The 17,492-nt window shown below is 38.1% G+C and overlaps 1 protein-coding gene across 1 annotated transcript in view; it reads left to right on the forward strand.

Moving 5' to 3' along the window:
* The window catches only part of LOC136848962 (uncharacterized), a 33,429-nt gene extending 17,315 nt beyond the window's left edge, over positions 1 to 16,114 (forward strand). Inside the window, exon 5 of the mRNA XM_067121772.1 lies at positions 15,499 to 16,114. Within this exon, the coding sequence (XP_066977873.1) occupies positions 15,499 to 16,114 (616 nt within the window). The remainder of the gene's footprint in view (positions 1 to 15,498) is intronic.
* Positions 16,115 to 17,492: the final 1,378 nt, after the last annotated feature.

Below are 17,492 nucleotides of genomic sequence, written 5' to 3' on the forward strand. Positions count from 1 at the left end.
TCCACCCTACAGGAAATATAGTCTAAAATATTCCCCTTCCGTAGATGATGAATGGACTGCGCTGGTGAACGAATGTTCCATCCTCCGCTGAAATGACTTTGTCTTCGGTTTTCTTTTTCAGTCCTGGTGTTTAATCTAGTCTCTGATTTCTTTACAAGATTAGATATTTATTGACATTTAAAAATAAAGTTTTATAACATCAAGGACTAATGCAATTTCTTGTTTATACAGTCTTTCAAATTTGATAAAGATTTTCAAAATCTGTTTAAACTGCCTCTAGGCCGAAGCCCGCGTCAGTGGCACACGTTTCGCACTGCCTCGGCCCGAACGTATTTTGGAAACGTGATATTTGTCGGGAATCGGAGACGTTTACAAGTGCATCTTACCGGAAACACGTGTTCAGCGCCAGAATGTTTCGTTCAGACTGCTTCCACGTGTCGTGTAACCACTTTCTAAAAGCCTTTAAACTCTTCTCTTGCTCGAGTGGTGAGCGAAACGTTCGGGAGGCTTCTAGGAATTTTTTCCTCTGGGAGAAGAGTTTTATGCATCTGGATGCCTCGAGAGATGTCGTTTTGCAGGGCTGTGAAGTTACGCTGATTCTCTCTCTCTCTCTCTCTCTCTCTCTCTCTCTCTCTCTCTCTCTCTTGTGTGTGTGTGTAATAACGTTCCAAATGAAACTTAATAGTCTGGATGTCCTGAGTGGAGTAATTTTTCATGGCTGGGAAGTTACGCAAATTTCTCTCTCTCTCTCTCTCTCTCTCTCTCTCTCTCTCTCTCTCTCTCTCTCTCTGGTAAGGTTTAAAATGAAACTTTTGAATTCCATCATTCTGGAAAGGTTATTTCTCTCTCTCTCTCTCTCTCTCTCTCTCTCTCTCTCTCTCTCTCTCTCTCTCTCTCTCTCTCTCTGTGATAAGGTCCAAAATAAAATGAAATTTAAGAATGCTACACTAAACGCATCTCTCTCTCTCTCTCTCTCTCTCTCTCTCTCTCTCTCTCTCTCTCTCTCTCTCTCTCTCTCTGATAAGTTCAAAATGAAACTTAAGAGTGCTACGCTAAAACGACTCTCTCTCTCTCTCTCTCTCTCTCTCTCTCTCTCTCTCTCTCTCTCTCTCTCTCTCTCTCTCTCTCTCTCTCATGGGTTATTCATTTCCACATTAGTGACGGCATATCCTTTATTCACTGTATGTCTCATATCAGGGACATCTGGGCTATAGCAACTTTTACAGAATGGTTCCTAATGTGGGTTACGATTTCAGGAAATGGAGGAATGGTAGATGGTAGAATACGTAGGAGAAGAAGCAGAGAAGGAGTGATATTCTACGTGCTGTGATAAGCTTAGCAAATTGGAAAGAGAGAGAGAGAGAATTTTTATGCTTACGACTTACAGAATTTGTCCCTCCTATATTTTGCCAATGATGAGGATGATTTCCCTCAAAATTCGCAACCCGTAGGGGGCTAGAGCCGTCAATGCACCTCATGTGGTGCACTGTAGGCATTACTTAAGGTTCTTTGCTGCCGCGCCTTCGCCACCTAGCTGCAACCCCTTTCGTTCGTTTTACTGTACCTCCTTTCATATTCTCTTTCTTCCATCTTACCTTCCACCCTCTATTAACAATTGATTCATAGTGCAGCTGCGAGGTTTTCTTCCTGTTACACCTCTCAAACCTTATACTGTAAATTTCCGTTTCAGCGCTGAACGACCTCATAGGTCCCAGTGCTTGGCCTTTGGACTAAAGTCTATATTCTTTCAATTGAATTCAATTCAGTTCTCTCAAAAGTCATGTGTTACGTAGGTAATGACCCTGAATTGTTCGTTTCTTTTACAAATTCTTCATTACTTCTGTAAACAAAAATGTTCACATTTTTATTTGCTCCATGAAATTTTACTCAGGCGCTTACGCACATGGTTTATTTATTTATTTATTTATTTATTTATTTATTTATTTATTTATTTACAAAAATAAGGAACAATATTTCTGTAATCAGATCAAACACACACTTGGTTATACGTTTGAACTCGTTTTCATGGTTCAAACAGATAATTGAATATGATTATATATATATATATACTTATGTATTATTTATATACATATATACTTCTGTATAGATGTATAAGTATCGAATTCATTATACCTCGGCAATAACTTACACATAAAAGGGAATAGTAATTAAGTACTTGTGTCCCGGCCAGGATTCGATCTGGGCCTTTGGTTTAGATACAACGCATAGCGGTCGACTTTGACCAGTCGGCTACCAAAATAGATATATAAGGGGATATCGACTCTTCTGTACATATTCCTGTCGATTTTAGGCCGTGTTCTTAGAATCGAAATCAGTCAACCTTCGACCCCCACCATGACAGCTGATTGGTAAGTGTCGTAAGTGGAATTTAACTAGACCTAAGTCGAGGTCTAATGGGGAAAATGTATCGGTTTTATGAGTCTTCTGTGCTTTTATTGGTCAAATCATATTTCTGCATGTACTGCTGTCACCACTATTAATGGTATTAGAGTAACGAAAAACGATAATTTCGATAAAATGATTTTACTGTGATGTGAATTACCATTTCGACCTCCCGGCAGAACCGGTTTGCGCCTAACCGGAAGTCTTTCAAAGTTACGTCCGCCAGCCGCCTTCGACAAAGACTGGCAGAGAATATCCCACAGGATCGAGGTTTCATCGCGTCGTCTTCTCTCGTAATAGTAAGGTCGGAAATCCTTTGTTCGGGTGTTTGTTGACTCTTTCCTTTACGTGTCATTGTGTTGGCCGGTTAACCTCACAGGTCCCCGGAAGCTAGACTTACGAGATGAAGAAAATATAAAGAGGATACTTGCATTGTAGGTCTTGCTGTTTTCGAATGCTTTGGTTGGGGAGAGAGAGAGAGAGAGAGAGAGAGAGAGAGAGAGAGAGAGAGGTTGGGGGGGTGTTGGTTATCCGATATGATGAGTTATAGGCCTAGAGTATTTCTGAAACTGAGATGGTTATCTGGTATGATGAGTTATAGGCCTAGCCTGTTTCTGAAGCTGAAAGATGAAAGGCAACACTGAAGCGATGTGCTTACGTAGTAATACAGACGTTATCAGGTCTCTGATATGCTTGATAAAGCCGATTCTTTGCAAGATACCGCAGTACTGTTTGTTTGTCCAGTTATAAACCTTTAGTACGTAGGTGAACTTACATGTGCCTGAGATGTAGATGGCTTTAACAGATGAAAATGGGGTTTAAGAATTAACCTGTAAGGGCTTCACAGGTGAAACCTTGTTTAAAGAAAAATGACAAACTTAAATTCTACAGTTTGGCAACAATTCAGTTATATTTCCTTTTTGTAAACATTGATTACAGTGGAAATAAAGATGTTTTCATGTTTACATTTAAGAATGCCCTTTAATTGTGGCGTAAAATAGTGAGTGGTTCATTTAAACAAAATGCAACAATATGAAGAATCTCCTTGAATTTTAGAAGATAAGAGTTAATTGATATTATATTCATTAACCCCACCATAAAAAGCAGTATTTAGATTTTAGTCTCACTGATCTGCCGTAGCGTAACAATTAAAAACGTAACTAATTTTTTTTACTGCTAAAGCTCAACTCTTCCTCAGCATATCGTTAATTCTATCATTCGAAATGAGCAAACATTTGCGACAGTTCAGAGAGAGAGAGAGAGAGAGAGAGAGAGAGGTAGTAGAGCGGTTAGGCGGACCTCCTCGTCAACACTTTTTATCGTATACCCAGATCGCTAATCCCTCGCGATAACCGCGATGAAGCTGTTACGACGTTCAAAGGCCTTATCAATCCACCATTTCGTGTTGGTGGGTGTCTCATAAACATCCTTCCTATTGTTTATTTCCGCTCTTTCGCTCGTTTGTATCCGTGTCTCTGTCTCTCTCTTCCTTTCTTTCTCTCTCTCTCTATCATCACCTTCACCTTCCTGTTTTCCGGAGTACACAATGGCGAGCATCTCTCTTCGTTGTTGATGTGCCGTTACAAAGGGTGACCCGGTGATTGAGGTGTCAGGATCGGTAAGCATACTTTTGTGTTCGTCTGGTATTGTGTTGTGAATGCTCTCTCTCTCTCTCTCTCTCTCTTCACCTAAGGTGCTAAGATTATGCATCATCATCCTTATCACCACCATATTATTGATTAGTTGTTCCAGTATTGCTATAATATGGATTTATTACAAATCCACGCAGGATTGCAATGGCGTTATTATTATTATTATTATTATTATTATTATTATTATTATTATTATTATTATTATTATTATCTCTGTTCCATGTCCCGTTAAGCTTATGGTAAGTGACAGGATTGATAAAATTGCCGTTCATTGTCCTTGTTGAAATTATATATATGTATATATATGTGTGTGTGTGTATGTATGTATATTTTGGGGGTTTGTTTTGTGACTACAGTATTGTGTTTCTTCGGTTCTTGACATTTATGAATTCTGCATTTTTTTATTTTGTCTCTGTCTTTCTTTGTGTGTGTGTGTTTCCAAAAGATGTGTTAGATTTATTTCAATGAAATCTTTTTTGATGTATAGTCCATCGGCTGAGTTTAGATGGAAAAATCAGGAACCGGGTTTTAGGTCTTTTTTGTTAGTGAAGGTTTTAACACACGTTTATCAGCTTCTTCCCATGGTGTTCCTTTTAAGTTATTCTTTTTATTAGCACTGTAAAACATTGGATTATTCTCTTATTTCTCGCTTTCGTTGCCTTGGATTATTCTCTTATTTCCTCGCTTTCGGTGGTTTGTAGAATATTAAACGGATTCGATTCGGTAGTCACTAATATAATTCCGCTTTTTATTATTATTATTATTATTATTATTATTATTATTACTTTTTTGTATGTAAGAGTTTGATATCCGGGGGTCCCCGTAGGAGGGTAGTGCCGTCAGTGCACCTCTTGCGGTGTACTGTAGGCATTGCTGAAGGTTCTTTGCAGCTTCCCTTCGGCCCCTAGCTCCAACCGCTTTCATTCCTTTTACTGTACCTCCATTCATATTATCTTTCTTCCATCCCGCTAACCACCCTCACTTAACAAATGTTTCAAAGCGCGACTACGAGGTTTTATTCCTGTTACACCTTTCAGACCACCTACTCTCAATTTCCTTTCCAGCGCTGAATGACCTAAAAACAAAAAACAAAAATTTTTTTTTTTTGCAAATGCAAACCGGACATTTTACCAAAATAAAAGCGACAATATGTTTAAACGGAGTTTGTATTTATTTCGGTAACGTATCATAAAGAATTATTATTATTATTATTATTATTATTATTATTATTATTATTATTATTATTATTATTATTATTACTACTACAGATCGGCTGTGTCTTTTGTGTGTTCCTCACATACTTATTAGCTTATTTTTCTCCAAGTAAAGTTTGTGTTTAATTGCTGAATATATTTGATGTGGATGTATTCATAGCACGTCCTTTGAATTTACTATTAATTCGTCTTCTTTAAATATTAATCAGATTAAAACTTGCTGTATGATATAAATTTGGCAACATTCTTCTATAAAACTATAATTTCATAGACGTGGCGCCTTCTATGAAAATCACTATGTAAAAAAGTTATAATAAAGAGAATATATTTGTTAATTTTTTTTACTGTAATGTAAATATTACATTCCTGTAATGAGAGAGAGAGAGAGAGAGAGAGAGAAAATAGTGTATCAATTTTTTTTTCAGTATTGCATTCAAGTAATGAGAGAGAGAGAGAGAGAGAGAGAGAGAGAGAGAGAGAGAGACAGACAGACAGACAGACAGACAGACAGAGAAATAGTGCAACCAATTTTTTTTATTTCAGTATTGCGTTTCATGTAATGAGAGAGAGAGAGAGAGATTTAGTGTATCACTATTTTATGTTTAAGAGAGAGAGGGAGAAGTTCAGTGTATTCATTTTTTATGTTTATTTCAGCATTATGTTCATGTAAGAGAGAGAGAGAAATTTAGTGTATTTATTTTTCATTTTTATTTCAGCATTACTTTTGTAAAAGAGAGAGAGAGAGAGAGAGAGAGAGAGAGAGAGAGAGAGAGAGAGAGAGAAATAATTTAGTGTATTTTTTTATGTTTATCTCAGCATTACGTTCATGTAAGAGAGAGAGAGAGAGAGAGAGAGAGAGCGGAAGTATAATGGAGTGTGGGTGACAGGATGTTACTTTATGGGAAAGTCTAGAAGTCAGTCCTCCCATTCCACCGCACCCATCCCACGCCCACTCTCCCAAAATGTATGTATACACAGTACAGTCACACAGACGTATAAATATTATACACACACACATACACGAAGTACCACTGTCGACAGATTTAATAATGGCATCTTTGTGAGTCCGCTTGTTTTGCTTTCCCAGGCAGATGTTTTTACTGAATATTAGCATCTTGCTTTCCCAAGCAAATGGTTTTTTACTGAATATCAGCATCTTGCTTTCCCAAGCAAATGGTTTTTTACTGAATATCAGCATCTTGCTTACCCATGCAAATGGTTTTTACTGAATATTAGCATCTTGCTTTCCCATGCAAATGGTTTTCACTTAATATTAGCATCTTGCTTTCCCATGTAAATGGTTTTCACTTAAAATTAGCATCTTGCTTTCCCATGCAAATGGTTTTCACTTAATATTAGCATCTTGCTTTCCCATGTAAATGGTTTTCACTTAATATTAGCATCTTGCTTTCCCATGCAAATGGTTTCTCCCATAACCAAGAGTGAACAGCAGAATTTATTGCCCAAGAAAGGAAATGACAGCTATCTGGAGCATCTGAGTTGCGGGATAATTTAAATTTTTTTATGTTTTTACATTCTCATACATTTTTCCTAGTGTGAGAAGTCGTCTATTTTTTTTATTTTCATGAATTTACTAAAATGTGAGTTGTACATAGATGCAGTAGACGCGTGATTGTGAATTTTCATTATTTTAAGCTTTTCCACTTATATGTTCTTATTGATAGTCTATTAATATTGCCTTCATGGCAATATTTAGAAAATTTTGTAAAAGGAGAGATTCCTTGGTTGGAAAAACTAAAGGGGAGATTTTTTTTTTTAAACTTGGGAACTTTTAATAAATTTTCGGCATATGAGGAGAGAAGCTGCCAAGATACGTGCATGGCAAAAGATAAAAAAAATAAAGGAGAGAGAGAGAGAGAGAGAGAGAGAGAGAGAGAGAGAGAGAGAGAGAGAGAGAGAGAGAGAGGCAAAAATGCTATAAACATGGAAAAAACCATGATTCGCTTACTTATAAAACATGAGCATTTTATTATAAAAAGACACGGCACCAGAACATTATCCCTAAATTGAAAACTTCAAATGGAATATTTGATATAAAAACATGCATACGCATTCAAGAAAGAACTTTCTTGTTAATAAAGAAAGTTATGTACGAAGTAAGTAAGTTGACAACACGAATATTCACAAGAGTACAGTGTTGAATTTTGATAAAGTAAAATCACCAAGACAAATCGACATTAAAAGCATTTGCTACCGACTTGAATAAAAAATCTAAAATAAAAAAATATGACCCAAAAGTTACACCTGAAACAAAACAGCACAAAAAAAACGCAAAGACCAGATACAAGACCAACTTGAAAATAAAAAAAAGTTAAAATAAAAAAAACATGGCGCAGAGATTACACCTGAAACAAAACAGCACAAAAAAAAAAAACGTAAAGACCAGATACAAGACCGACTTGAAAATAAAAAAAGTTAAAATAAAAAAATATGGCGCAAAGATTACACCTGAAACAAAATAGCACAAAAAAAATACACAAAGACCAGATTCAAGACCAACCAACCAGAGCGACTCCCCTCCCCCTCCCCCCCTCATTAGGAATCCTTTTAAAAGTCCTTTTACCATGACGAACGCCACGGAGATAAAATCCTGGTGTGGGTTTGCAGGAAGGAGAAGAAGAATCCTTCATTCAAGTGGCTGCAATGGTTGGAGAGAGAGAGAGAGAGAGAGAGAGAGAGAGAGAGAGAGAGAGAGATAGGGGAAGGGACTAGCCATACCTTAGATTACGTGTCACTTGCAAATTTAGAAGTGAAGTCTGTCTCGGAAGACCTCCTTTCTCTCTCTCTCTCTCTCTCTCTCTCTCTCTCTCTCTCTCTCTCTCACACACTGAAATGTAAGTAATAACTCTCTCTTTCGCACTGGAATGTTTGTAATAACGTTTTTTTTATGAAATAAAGTATTTTGACTGATTCTCTCTCTCTCTCTCTCTCTCTCTCTCTCTCTCTCTCTCTCTCTCTCTCTCTCTCTCTCTCTCTCTCTCTCAAAATTCTGACTGAACAGCCGAAATACTTGGTTTTCTGAATATAATTCTTGTCATATCCTGAATCGGATGATCATTTGTTTTTGTCACTTTCTCAAACATATAAATTGCACACTGAAGCGGTGACAACCATTCTCCCTAAAGACTTTCAGTGTCAACATTGGCATTCAGTTCCCTCTTCCATTTTCCCCCAGTTTCCCGTAAATTTCTGTCATTTTTCCCTATATCACCGGAAGGTTTTATCCCTGCAGTTTCCCCCCAAAATCCCCCTAAATCTTTATTTGTCCCCTAAACCAAGAGGAGGTTTTATCCCTGCAGTTTCCCCCCAAAAATCCCCCCTAAATCTTTCATTTTCCTCTTCATCAAGAGGAGGTTTTATCCCTGCAGTTCTCCTCCCAAAAGCCCTTCTAAATCTTTCATTTTCCCAATTTATTGCAGTTCCCAATCTCTTTCCTCTTACTCCTTTTTTTCCTCGTTTCTTCAGGCTGGGCATGATTGAAGCATTGGTTTTCCGTGTTATTGCATGCAGGTAGTGTTGCAATCTAACAACGACAGGTGATGCAATAAGAAAGCTCTCTTTCGTTCCCTTTACTGGACCTCCTTTCATATTCTTTCCATCTTGCTTTCCACCCTCTCCTGACAACTGATTCATAGTGCAAGTGCGAGGTTTTCCTCCTGTTACACCTTTCAAACCTTTTGCTGTCAATTTCCATTTCAGCGCTGAACAACCTCATTGGTCCTAGTGCTTGGCCTTTTGCCTAAATTCTCTTTTCAATTCAACAAGAAAGCTTTACTTATAATAAGGAGTATTGATTTTCGAGTGGAAACTTTATTCAGATCAGTTTAAAGTTCTTATGACTGCAAAGCTTTTTATTTCATGTATCGAGCGCTATTATAAGTGGTTGTATTCAAATTAGGTGATATTATTATTTATTATTATTATTATTATTATTATTAAAAATTTCATAATCGCATGAGTCACTAAAATAGTGGAGGAACCTACAGTAATGTCAGAGATTATATATATATATATATATATATATATATATATATATATATATATATATATATATATATATATATATATATATATATATATATATATTTTACATGGTTTTTATCTGTATTGTGCTGTATTTATCTGCTGTTTTATTTCTTGTATCTTATTCAGGCATGTTTCTTTGGAAGCTTTCTCGGTAAATAAGCAACCTTTTTGGTTAGTTTCTTTTCATGATGTAATATAAAAAAAAGATGCCAACCTCATACATGAAAGTTTTCGAAATTTGGTTAGTGCCTGATCTTGTGCGCAGTGGTGTGTTACAAGAGTCAAGTATAGCATCAGCCACTGCCATCAACCTGACCTACTTTACTCGTGCGTCCTTGACATAGATTGAATCGGCGATGACCTTGACCTAATTTACTCGTAGTATTGTAAAAGCCTTCACCTTGACCTAATTTACCCGTAATATTGTAAAAACGTAAATAGACTCACATACACGCAAAGCGTTTTTTTTTTTTTGTTACGTACAAACCTTTATATTTTTAGCGTAGGATATTATTTGAAAATGAATTAGTTACATGATCGTAAACTGGTCCACTTTAGTTGAAATAACTGAGGTAATACTGTCATTTTCGTATAAAGTTCTTGTAATTATTTCTCACACTAGGCAAGTTTAAGGTAGTTATACTGAATTGAATTGAATATAGAATCTAGGCCAAAGGCCAAGCACTGGGACCTGTGAGGTCATTCAGCGCTGAAACGGAAATTGACAGTAAAAGTTAGAAAGGTGTAACAGGAGGAAAACCTCGCAACTGCACTATGAATCAATTGTTAGGAGAGAGTGGAAAGAAAGATGGAAGAAAGAGAATATAAAAGGAGGTACAGTAAAAGGAACGAAAAGGGTTGCAGCTAGGGGCCGAAGGCACGCTGCAAAGAACCTTAAGTAATGCCTACAGCGCACCGCATGAGGTGCACTGACGGCACTGCTCCCCTACGGGGAAGTTAGTTATACTGTATTAGGTTGTGCGTACTATAAAGATTCTTCAAACGTACTACGGTATAATATGAACTCATGTAAAAAAAAAATAAATAAAAATTTCCCACCTTGAGCAGGATTTTCATATAACGAATACTGTATACAATGTTTTTTTTCGCGAACAGTATATTAATGTAACAAATATTTACATTTTTCTCCTGAACTGAGAAAAATTTCAATTCATATAAATTACTTGGCTGCGTTCAAACAAGACAAGAATTATTAATTCAGAAAATAACTCGGATATCATTACACCATTATATTTTCATATATTCTTCCATAACTAATTGATACAACTTGATTCTTCCATCAGCGTTACGGTGCTACCTTCGCAATTAACGAGTAGCGTACTTACAAGGCATTAGGTCAGTTACGCATTCATAGTTATTTGATAAATTCTCAGAAGTTTATAAGTGGAACAATATGGAGTCAGGTCTCGCTCTTGACGAATTTACAATATTACACATCTGAAATTAACCGTGCATTTCTTTCCTAGTTTGCTTAAGATCATATGTATATGTATATATATATATATATATATATATATATATATATATATATATATATATATATATATATATATATATATATATATATATATATATATATATATATATATATATATATATATATATATATGTGTGTGTGTGTGTGTGTGTGTGTGTGTGTGTGTGCGTGTGTGTGTGCGAGAGAGAGAGAGAAACAAAAAACTGTAATTGCCATAATCATGACGTTGGTAAGAATTAATTTCCTTTTACGCAAGTCATTCAGGAACTCAGTGAATGAAAAATTTACCACAGCTTCGGACTTTTCTGTGTAATAATAAAACCCTTTTTTTATCATTAATTTTCCATTTCCGTTAAGTCTCTTTATGTATTTTGTAATTATTATCTAACGTTATGTTTTTGGTTAGCGGCACCCTGTAGTGAGCGTATTGTGGCCTAGTACTTAATCAAGGTGTTAATTATCTAATGTTATGTTTTTGGTCTGTGGGACCCTGTAGTGAGCGTATTGGGGCTTAGTACTTAATCAAGGTGCTTTTAATGCTCATTATTATTTTCATGTTGGCACTATGCCTTGGATATTTCTTCTTCTTCTTCTTCTTTTAACGTGCTTTTTTTCCCATATGTATGGGGTAAGCACGGTGCCTTCTTTTGAAGGACTTTGATTTGGCTTTGGAGTAGACTTTGTAGTCTCGATCGGCTGCCCTGCCTGTCATCGCTTAGACCCCGGTAGCGTATGTACATGTATTGTACCAGTCACCAGCGCCCTTTTCTCCCAGCAGCAAGGAGTTGTTGCGCGGTTAGGTCGACAGTCGAGACGTGTGAGGTGTCCGTTATGTTTTTAGATGATACTTCTGTAAGGTTGAATTCTCTTTTTCTTACCAATGTTCCGTAAATGGAACATGATTTTGTAGGTCATCTGTAGGTCATATATATATATATATATATATATATATATATATATATATATATATATATATATATATATATATATATATATATATATATATATATATATATATATTATATTTTTTTTTTTTTTTTTTTTTTTTTTTTTAAAATCTATATGCTTTCTTATTGTGTGATTATCCATTTCTCGTATTGTTGATTATTCACTCTTTTTATGCTGTCCTTTGGTCGTCTTTTCGTTTTATTACGCTACATTTTTTAGAGAAATGAAAAATGGTTTAATTGCCTTGATGGCATGGTTGAAATCTTCAAGTTTGTAATGTATGTTATGCCTTCATTTATCATATCATTGTGTATTTATATGTTGTCCTCGTTATTCTCTCTCCTTTTTTCTTGTACCTCGTAGCATTAGTAAAAGGGAAAAAAAAAAAAAAAAATCAGATGGAGGTTAGCTTAGTCATTCTGCTTCTTCTGAATGATGATTTTGGGGTATTGAAATAATTTTAAAATGTTAAGTACCAAAGTTGATCAAAACAAGCAAATTAATACCCACCACAAAAGGTGTAAAAGTAAATAAAAAAAAAAAAACCTAACTTCTGAGTTCACCGAAAACAAGCATAAAAAAAAACATGACCCATTTTCCTACTTTTCCTGTTTTTCCCCCACCTGTTCAAGCACTTCAATTTTCCCCCGTAATTTTTTCCTGCGCGTTTTTATTTTCACTTTTTTTCGCGTATTTCGCGTAACGTCCTAACTGACAGTGATTTAAGAGCCGCCGACGCCTCGTGCCTTCCGCGAATAACGATGGAAAAAGAAACCGATGATTGAGGAATGCAATTTCCTGGATGCGAATCTCTCTCTCTCTCTCTCTCTCTCTCTCTCTCTCTCTCTCTCTCTCTCTCTCTCTTTGTGTATCTTTCTCTTTCTATCTCTGTCTCCTGTCTTTGTATCTTTCTCTCTCTCTCTCTCTCTCTCTCTCTCTCTCTCTCTCTCTCTCTCTCTCTCTCTCTCTCTAGCTGCAATGGTCCCGAAAAAGCCGATGCATCGGCGACCCCAAAACACAGCTCTTGGGAGATAAGCCGAAAAAATATTGACATCTATTAAATCACGGGAAATTGGCCCCGAAAGGAACGGCGTCGGGAGAAATTGCCCCACTTAAAGGATTAGCAGTCACGAAGTTTGGGCGTCCTCCCATGGATGGGCGGTGTCTCGCCTTCCCATGGGCGGTGTCCTCGTCGGCAGGCAGCGCGCCAGGTACACCTTTTCGGGTGTCATCTCTGTTAGGAGGGCTTCGCACCCCCCTTCCCCTCCCGTCCCCTTTCCTTCCCCCCCGCCTCCAGAGGGCGGGCGGATGGGAGGGAGGCCCTTTTTGAAAGGTTATCATTGAATAGGATTAGCGTAAAGGATTTTTGTTATGTTCGGTGTCACTTTCTAAACGGCTGCCGTTCGGGTGCCAGCGATGTGCATCCTATTGCAGTGTTATTGGCGTTATGTAGGGGGCGTGGACCATTCTTGTCTCTTTGTGTGTGTACGTCCATGCTTGCATGCTGTACATAAACGCATGCACACCAACGCACACACATATATATACATAAATGTGTGTGCGTTTGTATGTATAATATATATATATATAGGCTACGTATAGTTTCCCGTACCAGGGATGGCTCCAAAGAAAAAACAACTCGATAGTCACTGCCATATTTCATAACTGAACTAAATACTATTCAAACACTTATACCCTCCGTGTCATACATCCTTGTCTTGCACGAACTCTCTTGCTTCCTTAATATCGAGGCCCTCCTTAACCAAATACCTCTAGGCGATTCTTTTTTCTTGGTATATGAAGAATCTATAACTATTTATATGATAAATTACATCTTTAAGTAGGAGAAAATGAAAAATGCGGACAAATCCACTTTTTAGTTTTATGTAAAAGAAAACTATTGTGCCGGCTTTGTCTGTCCGTCCGCAGTTTTTCCTGTCCGCGCTATTTCTGTCCGCCGTCAGATCTTCAAAACTATTGTGGTTAGAGGGCTGCAAATTGTTATGTTGATCACCCACCCTCTAATCATCAAACATACTAAATTGCAGCCCTCTAGCCTCAGTAGTTTTTATCTTATTTAAGGTTAAGGCTAGCCATAATCATGCTTCTGGCAACAATACAGTATAGACCACCACCAGGCCGTGCTTAAAGTTTCATGAGACGCGACTCATACAGCATTGTACCGAGATCACCGAAAGATAAATCTGTTTTCGGTGGTCTTGATTATACGCTGTAGCGGCTGTACAGAAAACTCGATTGCGCCGAAGTTTCTTCGGCTCATTTTTTACTTGTTTTATTCATGTTATGTAGCAGACGATATTTCCAAATTTATAAAAACCTGTCACCAGTCATTTCCAATATTTTTTTTTTAATCTGGAGTATTCTCTTGAACTAAACTATCTTCGTTAAGGAGCAAGAAACTCGGGTTGCCTTAACAATTCTCGTGGAAACTTCATAAGCTAAGGTTGAAGGAGGGAACAGATGAAAATCCCCCCACCCCCCTTTTTGGACATTTCTTGATACAACAGCAATATTTGAAGAACTGATGGTGAAGCTAAATATTTTTAATGTCTCTGAAAATGATTTAAGCATCAAGTGCAACAGCGGCAGGGTCATTAACAAAAAGTAAATTTATTACTTTCAGGTCAGTGAGAGAGAGAGAGAGAGAGAGAGAGAGAGAGAGAGAGAGAGAGAGAGAGAGAGAGAGAGAGCACAGTAAAAGCAGAATATTTGGTACCTTGTATCCTCATTTCATCTAAATTTAGACAGTTATAGTGTATATGTGTGTGTTTGAGAGAGAGAGAGAGAGAGAGAATATTTGGTACCTTGTATCCTCATTTCATCTAAATTTAGAGACAGTTATAGTGTATATGTGTGTGTTTGAGAGAGAGAAAGAGAGAGAGAGAGAGAGAGAGAGAATATATGGTACCTTGTGTTCTCATTTCATCTAAATTTAGAGACAGTTATAGTGTATGTGTGTGTGTTTGAGAGAGAGAGAGAGAGAGAGAGAGAGAGAGAGAGAGAGAGATATTTGGTACCTTGTGTTTCTCATTTCATCTAAATTTAGAGACAGTTATAGTGTATATATGTGTGTGTGTGAGAGAGAGAGAGAGAGAGAGAGAGAGAGAGAGAGAGAGAGAATATTTGGTACCTTGTGTTCTCATTTCATCTAAATTTAGACAGTTATAGTGTGTATGAGAGAGAGAGAGAGAATATTTGGTACCTTGTGTTCTCATTTCATCTAAATTTAGAGACAGTTATAGTGTATATATGTGTGTGTGTGAGAGAGAGAGAGAGAGAGAGAGAGAGAATATTTGGTACCTTGTGTTCTCATTTCATCTAAATTTAGACAGTTATAGTGTGTATGAGAGAGAGAGAGAATATTTGGTACCTTGTGTTTCTCATTTCATCTAAATTTAGAGACAGTTATAGTGTGTATGTAGAGAGAGAGAGAGAGAGAGAGAGAGAGAGAGAGAAACTACTAAAACCAGAATACGCCATACCGCGCATTCCCATTTCATCACGGGCAATAAAAGCCACGAATAAATGAGACCTGAATGTGGGATAATGACACGAACGGTATATCTAATTTCGCCTAATGTCGTTATTGGCGGAATTACTATAACGCGGTGTCACACGCAATTCCAAAAACGACACAGAAATGACACAGGGTTAACACATCGCCGGCCCAGTATTTTCAAGCTCAATGAGGCAACCTCCTCCTCCCCCTTCCCAGGGATCAAGCAGAATCGCCCCCCATTCTTTCCCCAGTACCCCTTCTCAGGGATCAAGTAGAATCACCCCCTAATTCTTCCCCAACACCCCTTCTCAGGGATCAAGCAGAATCACCCCCCAATTCTTCCCCAACACCCCTTCTCAGGGAACAAGCAGAATCAACCACCCCCCAATTCCTCCCCAGCACCCCTTCTCAGGGATCAAGCAGAGTCACTCCCCCCCCCTTCCCGAACCCCATCACTCCCTGCATCCTCACCCCTCCTCCCACCTTGCATGACGCACCCAGCACCCCTTCCTGGGATCAAGCAGTATCAACCCCCCATCTCTTCCCCCCAGTACCCCTTCTCAGGGATCAAGCAGAATCACCCCATTCTTCCCCAACACCCCTTCTCAGGGATCAAGCAGTGTCACTCCCCCCCCCAACCCCATTTCTCCCTGCATCCTCCCCCCTCCCCCCACCTTGCATGACGCACCCAGCACCCCTTCCCTGGGATCAAGCAGAATCAACCCCCATCTCTCCCCAACACCCCTTCTCAGGGATCAAGCAGTATCACCCCCCTACCCCCTCCACAACCCCATCTCTCCCTGCATCCTCCCCCTCCCCCCACCTTGCATGACACACTGCTCCCATTTACAGGAATGTCCTTAACAGGTGCTCCCCTGACTATATGGGATTATGAGAAAATAATTTCGTGGTAGCTTTCAGTAGCTGTTTGGGCGTGGGGAGGGGGAGGGGAGGGGGGATACTCATAGGGCTTGACCGATGCACCGGAACCGATGCTGTGGTGTGGGTTAGGTCAGATCGGATGTTCGGGATTAAGGCCGATTATGGTCTTAGGCTACCGGACAGCGTTCGTGCTTTTCCGCTCTTTCGGTCGCCCCCTTCTCTTATTTTCTCTCTAGGGAAGAAGATCCAGGTTGGATCTTACGTGCCTTCAAGTTCTTGAATCTTAGGATTTCGACGCAAAGTTTCTCCAGAAACAACAAAATAAAAAAGTCAACTTCAGACCTTTTCCTATTCGCATTTGCGTAAGACTTCCTCTCCCTCCCTCCCTCCCTCCCCAGGTACGCAGTCATTTCCGAGCGGCGTAATCGGCAGACGACGATCGGAAAGCGAAGATAATCCCCGCGACTGCGCAGTGGATCGAACCGGAAGGCGGCGGAAGTTCTCGTGGCATATTGTGGGAACCTGTGACAGGTAGATATGGCGCGGTCAATCATGGCGGATTAAGGGGTCTCCCAATTGTCATTCTACAGAACGTTGCGTATTTCTGAATGTCATTTGAGCCGTAATGCTGTCATAGGTGCGATCATAGGAAGCGCGTAATTCAGAGGATTTAGACAAATTTGGCATGTGGAGTCAGCGACGAGTTGCCACGATTGGAGTGTCATGTTTTTGGAGAGTGTCAGATCGGCGCCATGTTGGTGTATCCAACTTTCTTCTCTTCTCAGAGTTTGTGATTCAAAATTATATTCGAAACTATTTTTCTGTTATATTTGTGACTGGGTCAAGTGATTTTACCAAGGTGCTGACATTTTTTTTTCCTTTTCAAACATCATTGGGTTTCTCTGTAAAGTATTCAAAGTAAAGTCTTTCGTGGAACACATCAAAATAAAGATGACAGGTAGTTTGATGGGGTAAAGGCAGAAATAGTAAAGGCAATATAAAAACAAATAGAATAAAATGATCGTTGTCGTCTCCTCCTCTTTATTTGTCAGTCGGAAATGCGAAACATTATTATTATTATTATTATTATTATTATTATTATTATTATTATTATTATTTATTATTATTATTATTATTATTAATCATGAATAAGTCTCCTCCTCTTTATTTATCGATCGGAAATGCCGATCACTATTATTATTATTATTATTATTATTATTATCATTATTATTATTATTATTATTATTGAAGAAACAAATCCACAGTTATGTATATGTACATATATTTAAAGATAATGAAATGTACAGGTGGCTTTCGGGACCCGAACA

The sequence above is a fragment of the Macrobrachium rosenbergii genome, chromosome 20 (assembly GCF_040412425.1).
Source record: "Macrobrachium rosenbergii isolate ZJJX-2024 chromosome 20, ASM4041242v1, whole genome shotgun sequence".
In the NCBI taxonomy this organism is placed as follows: Eukaryota; Metazoa; Arthropoda; class Malacostraca; order Decapoda; family Palaemonidae; genus Macrobrachium; species Macrobrachium rosenbergii.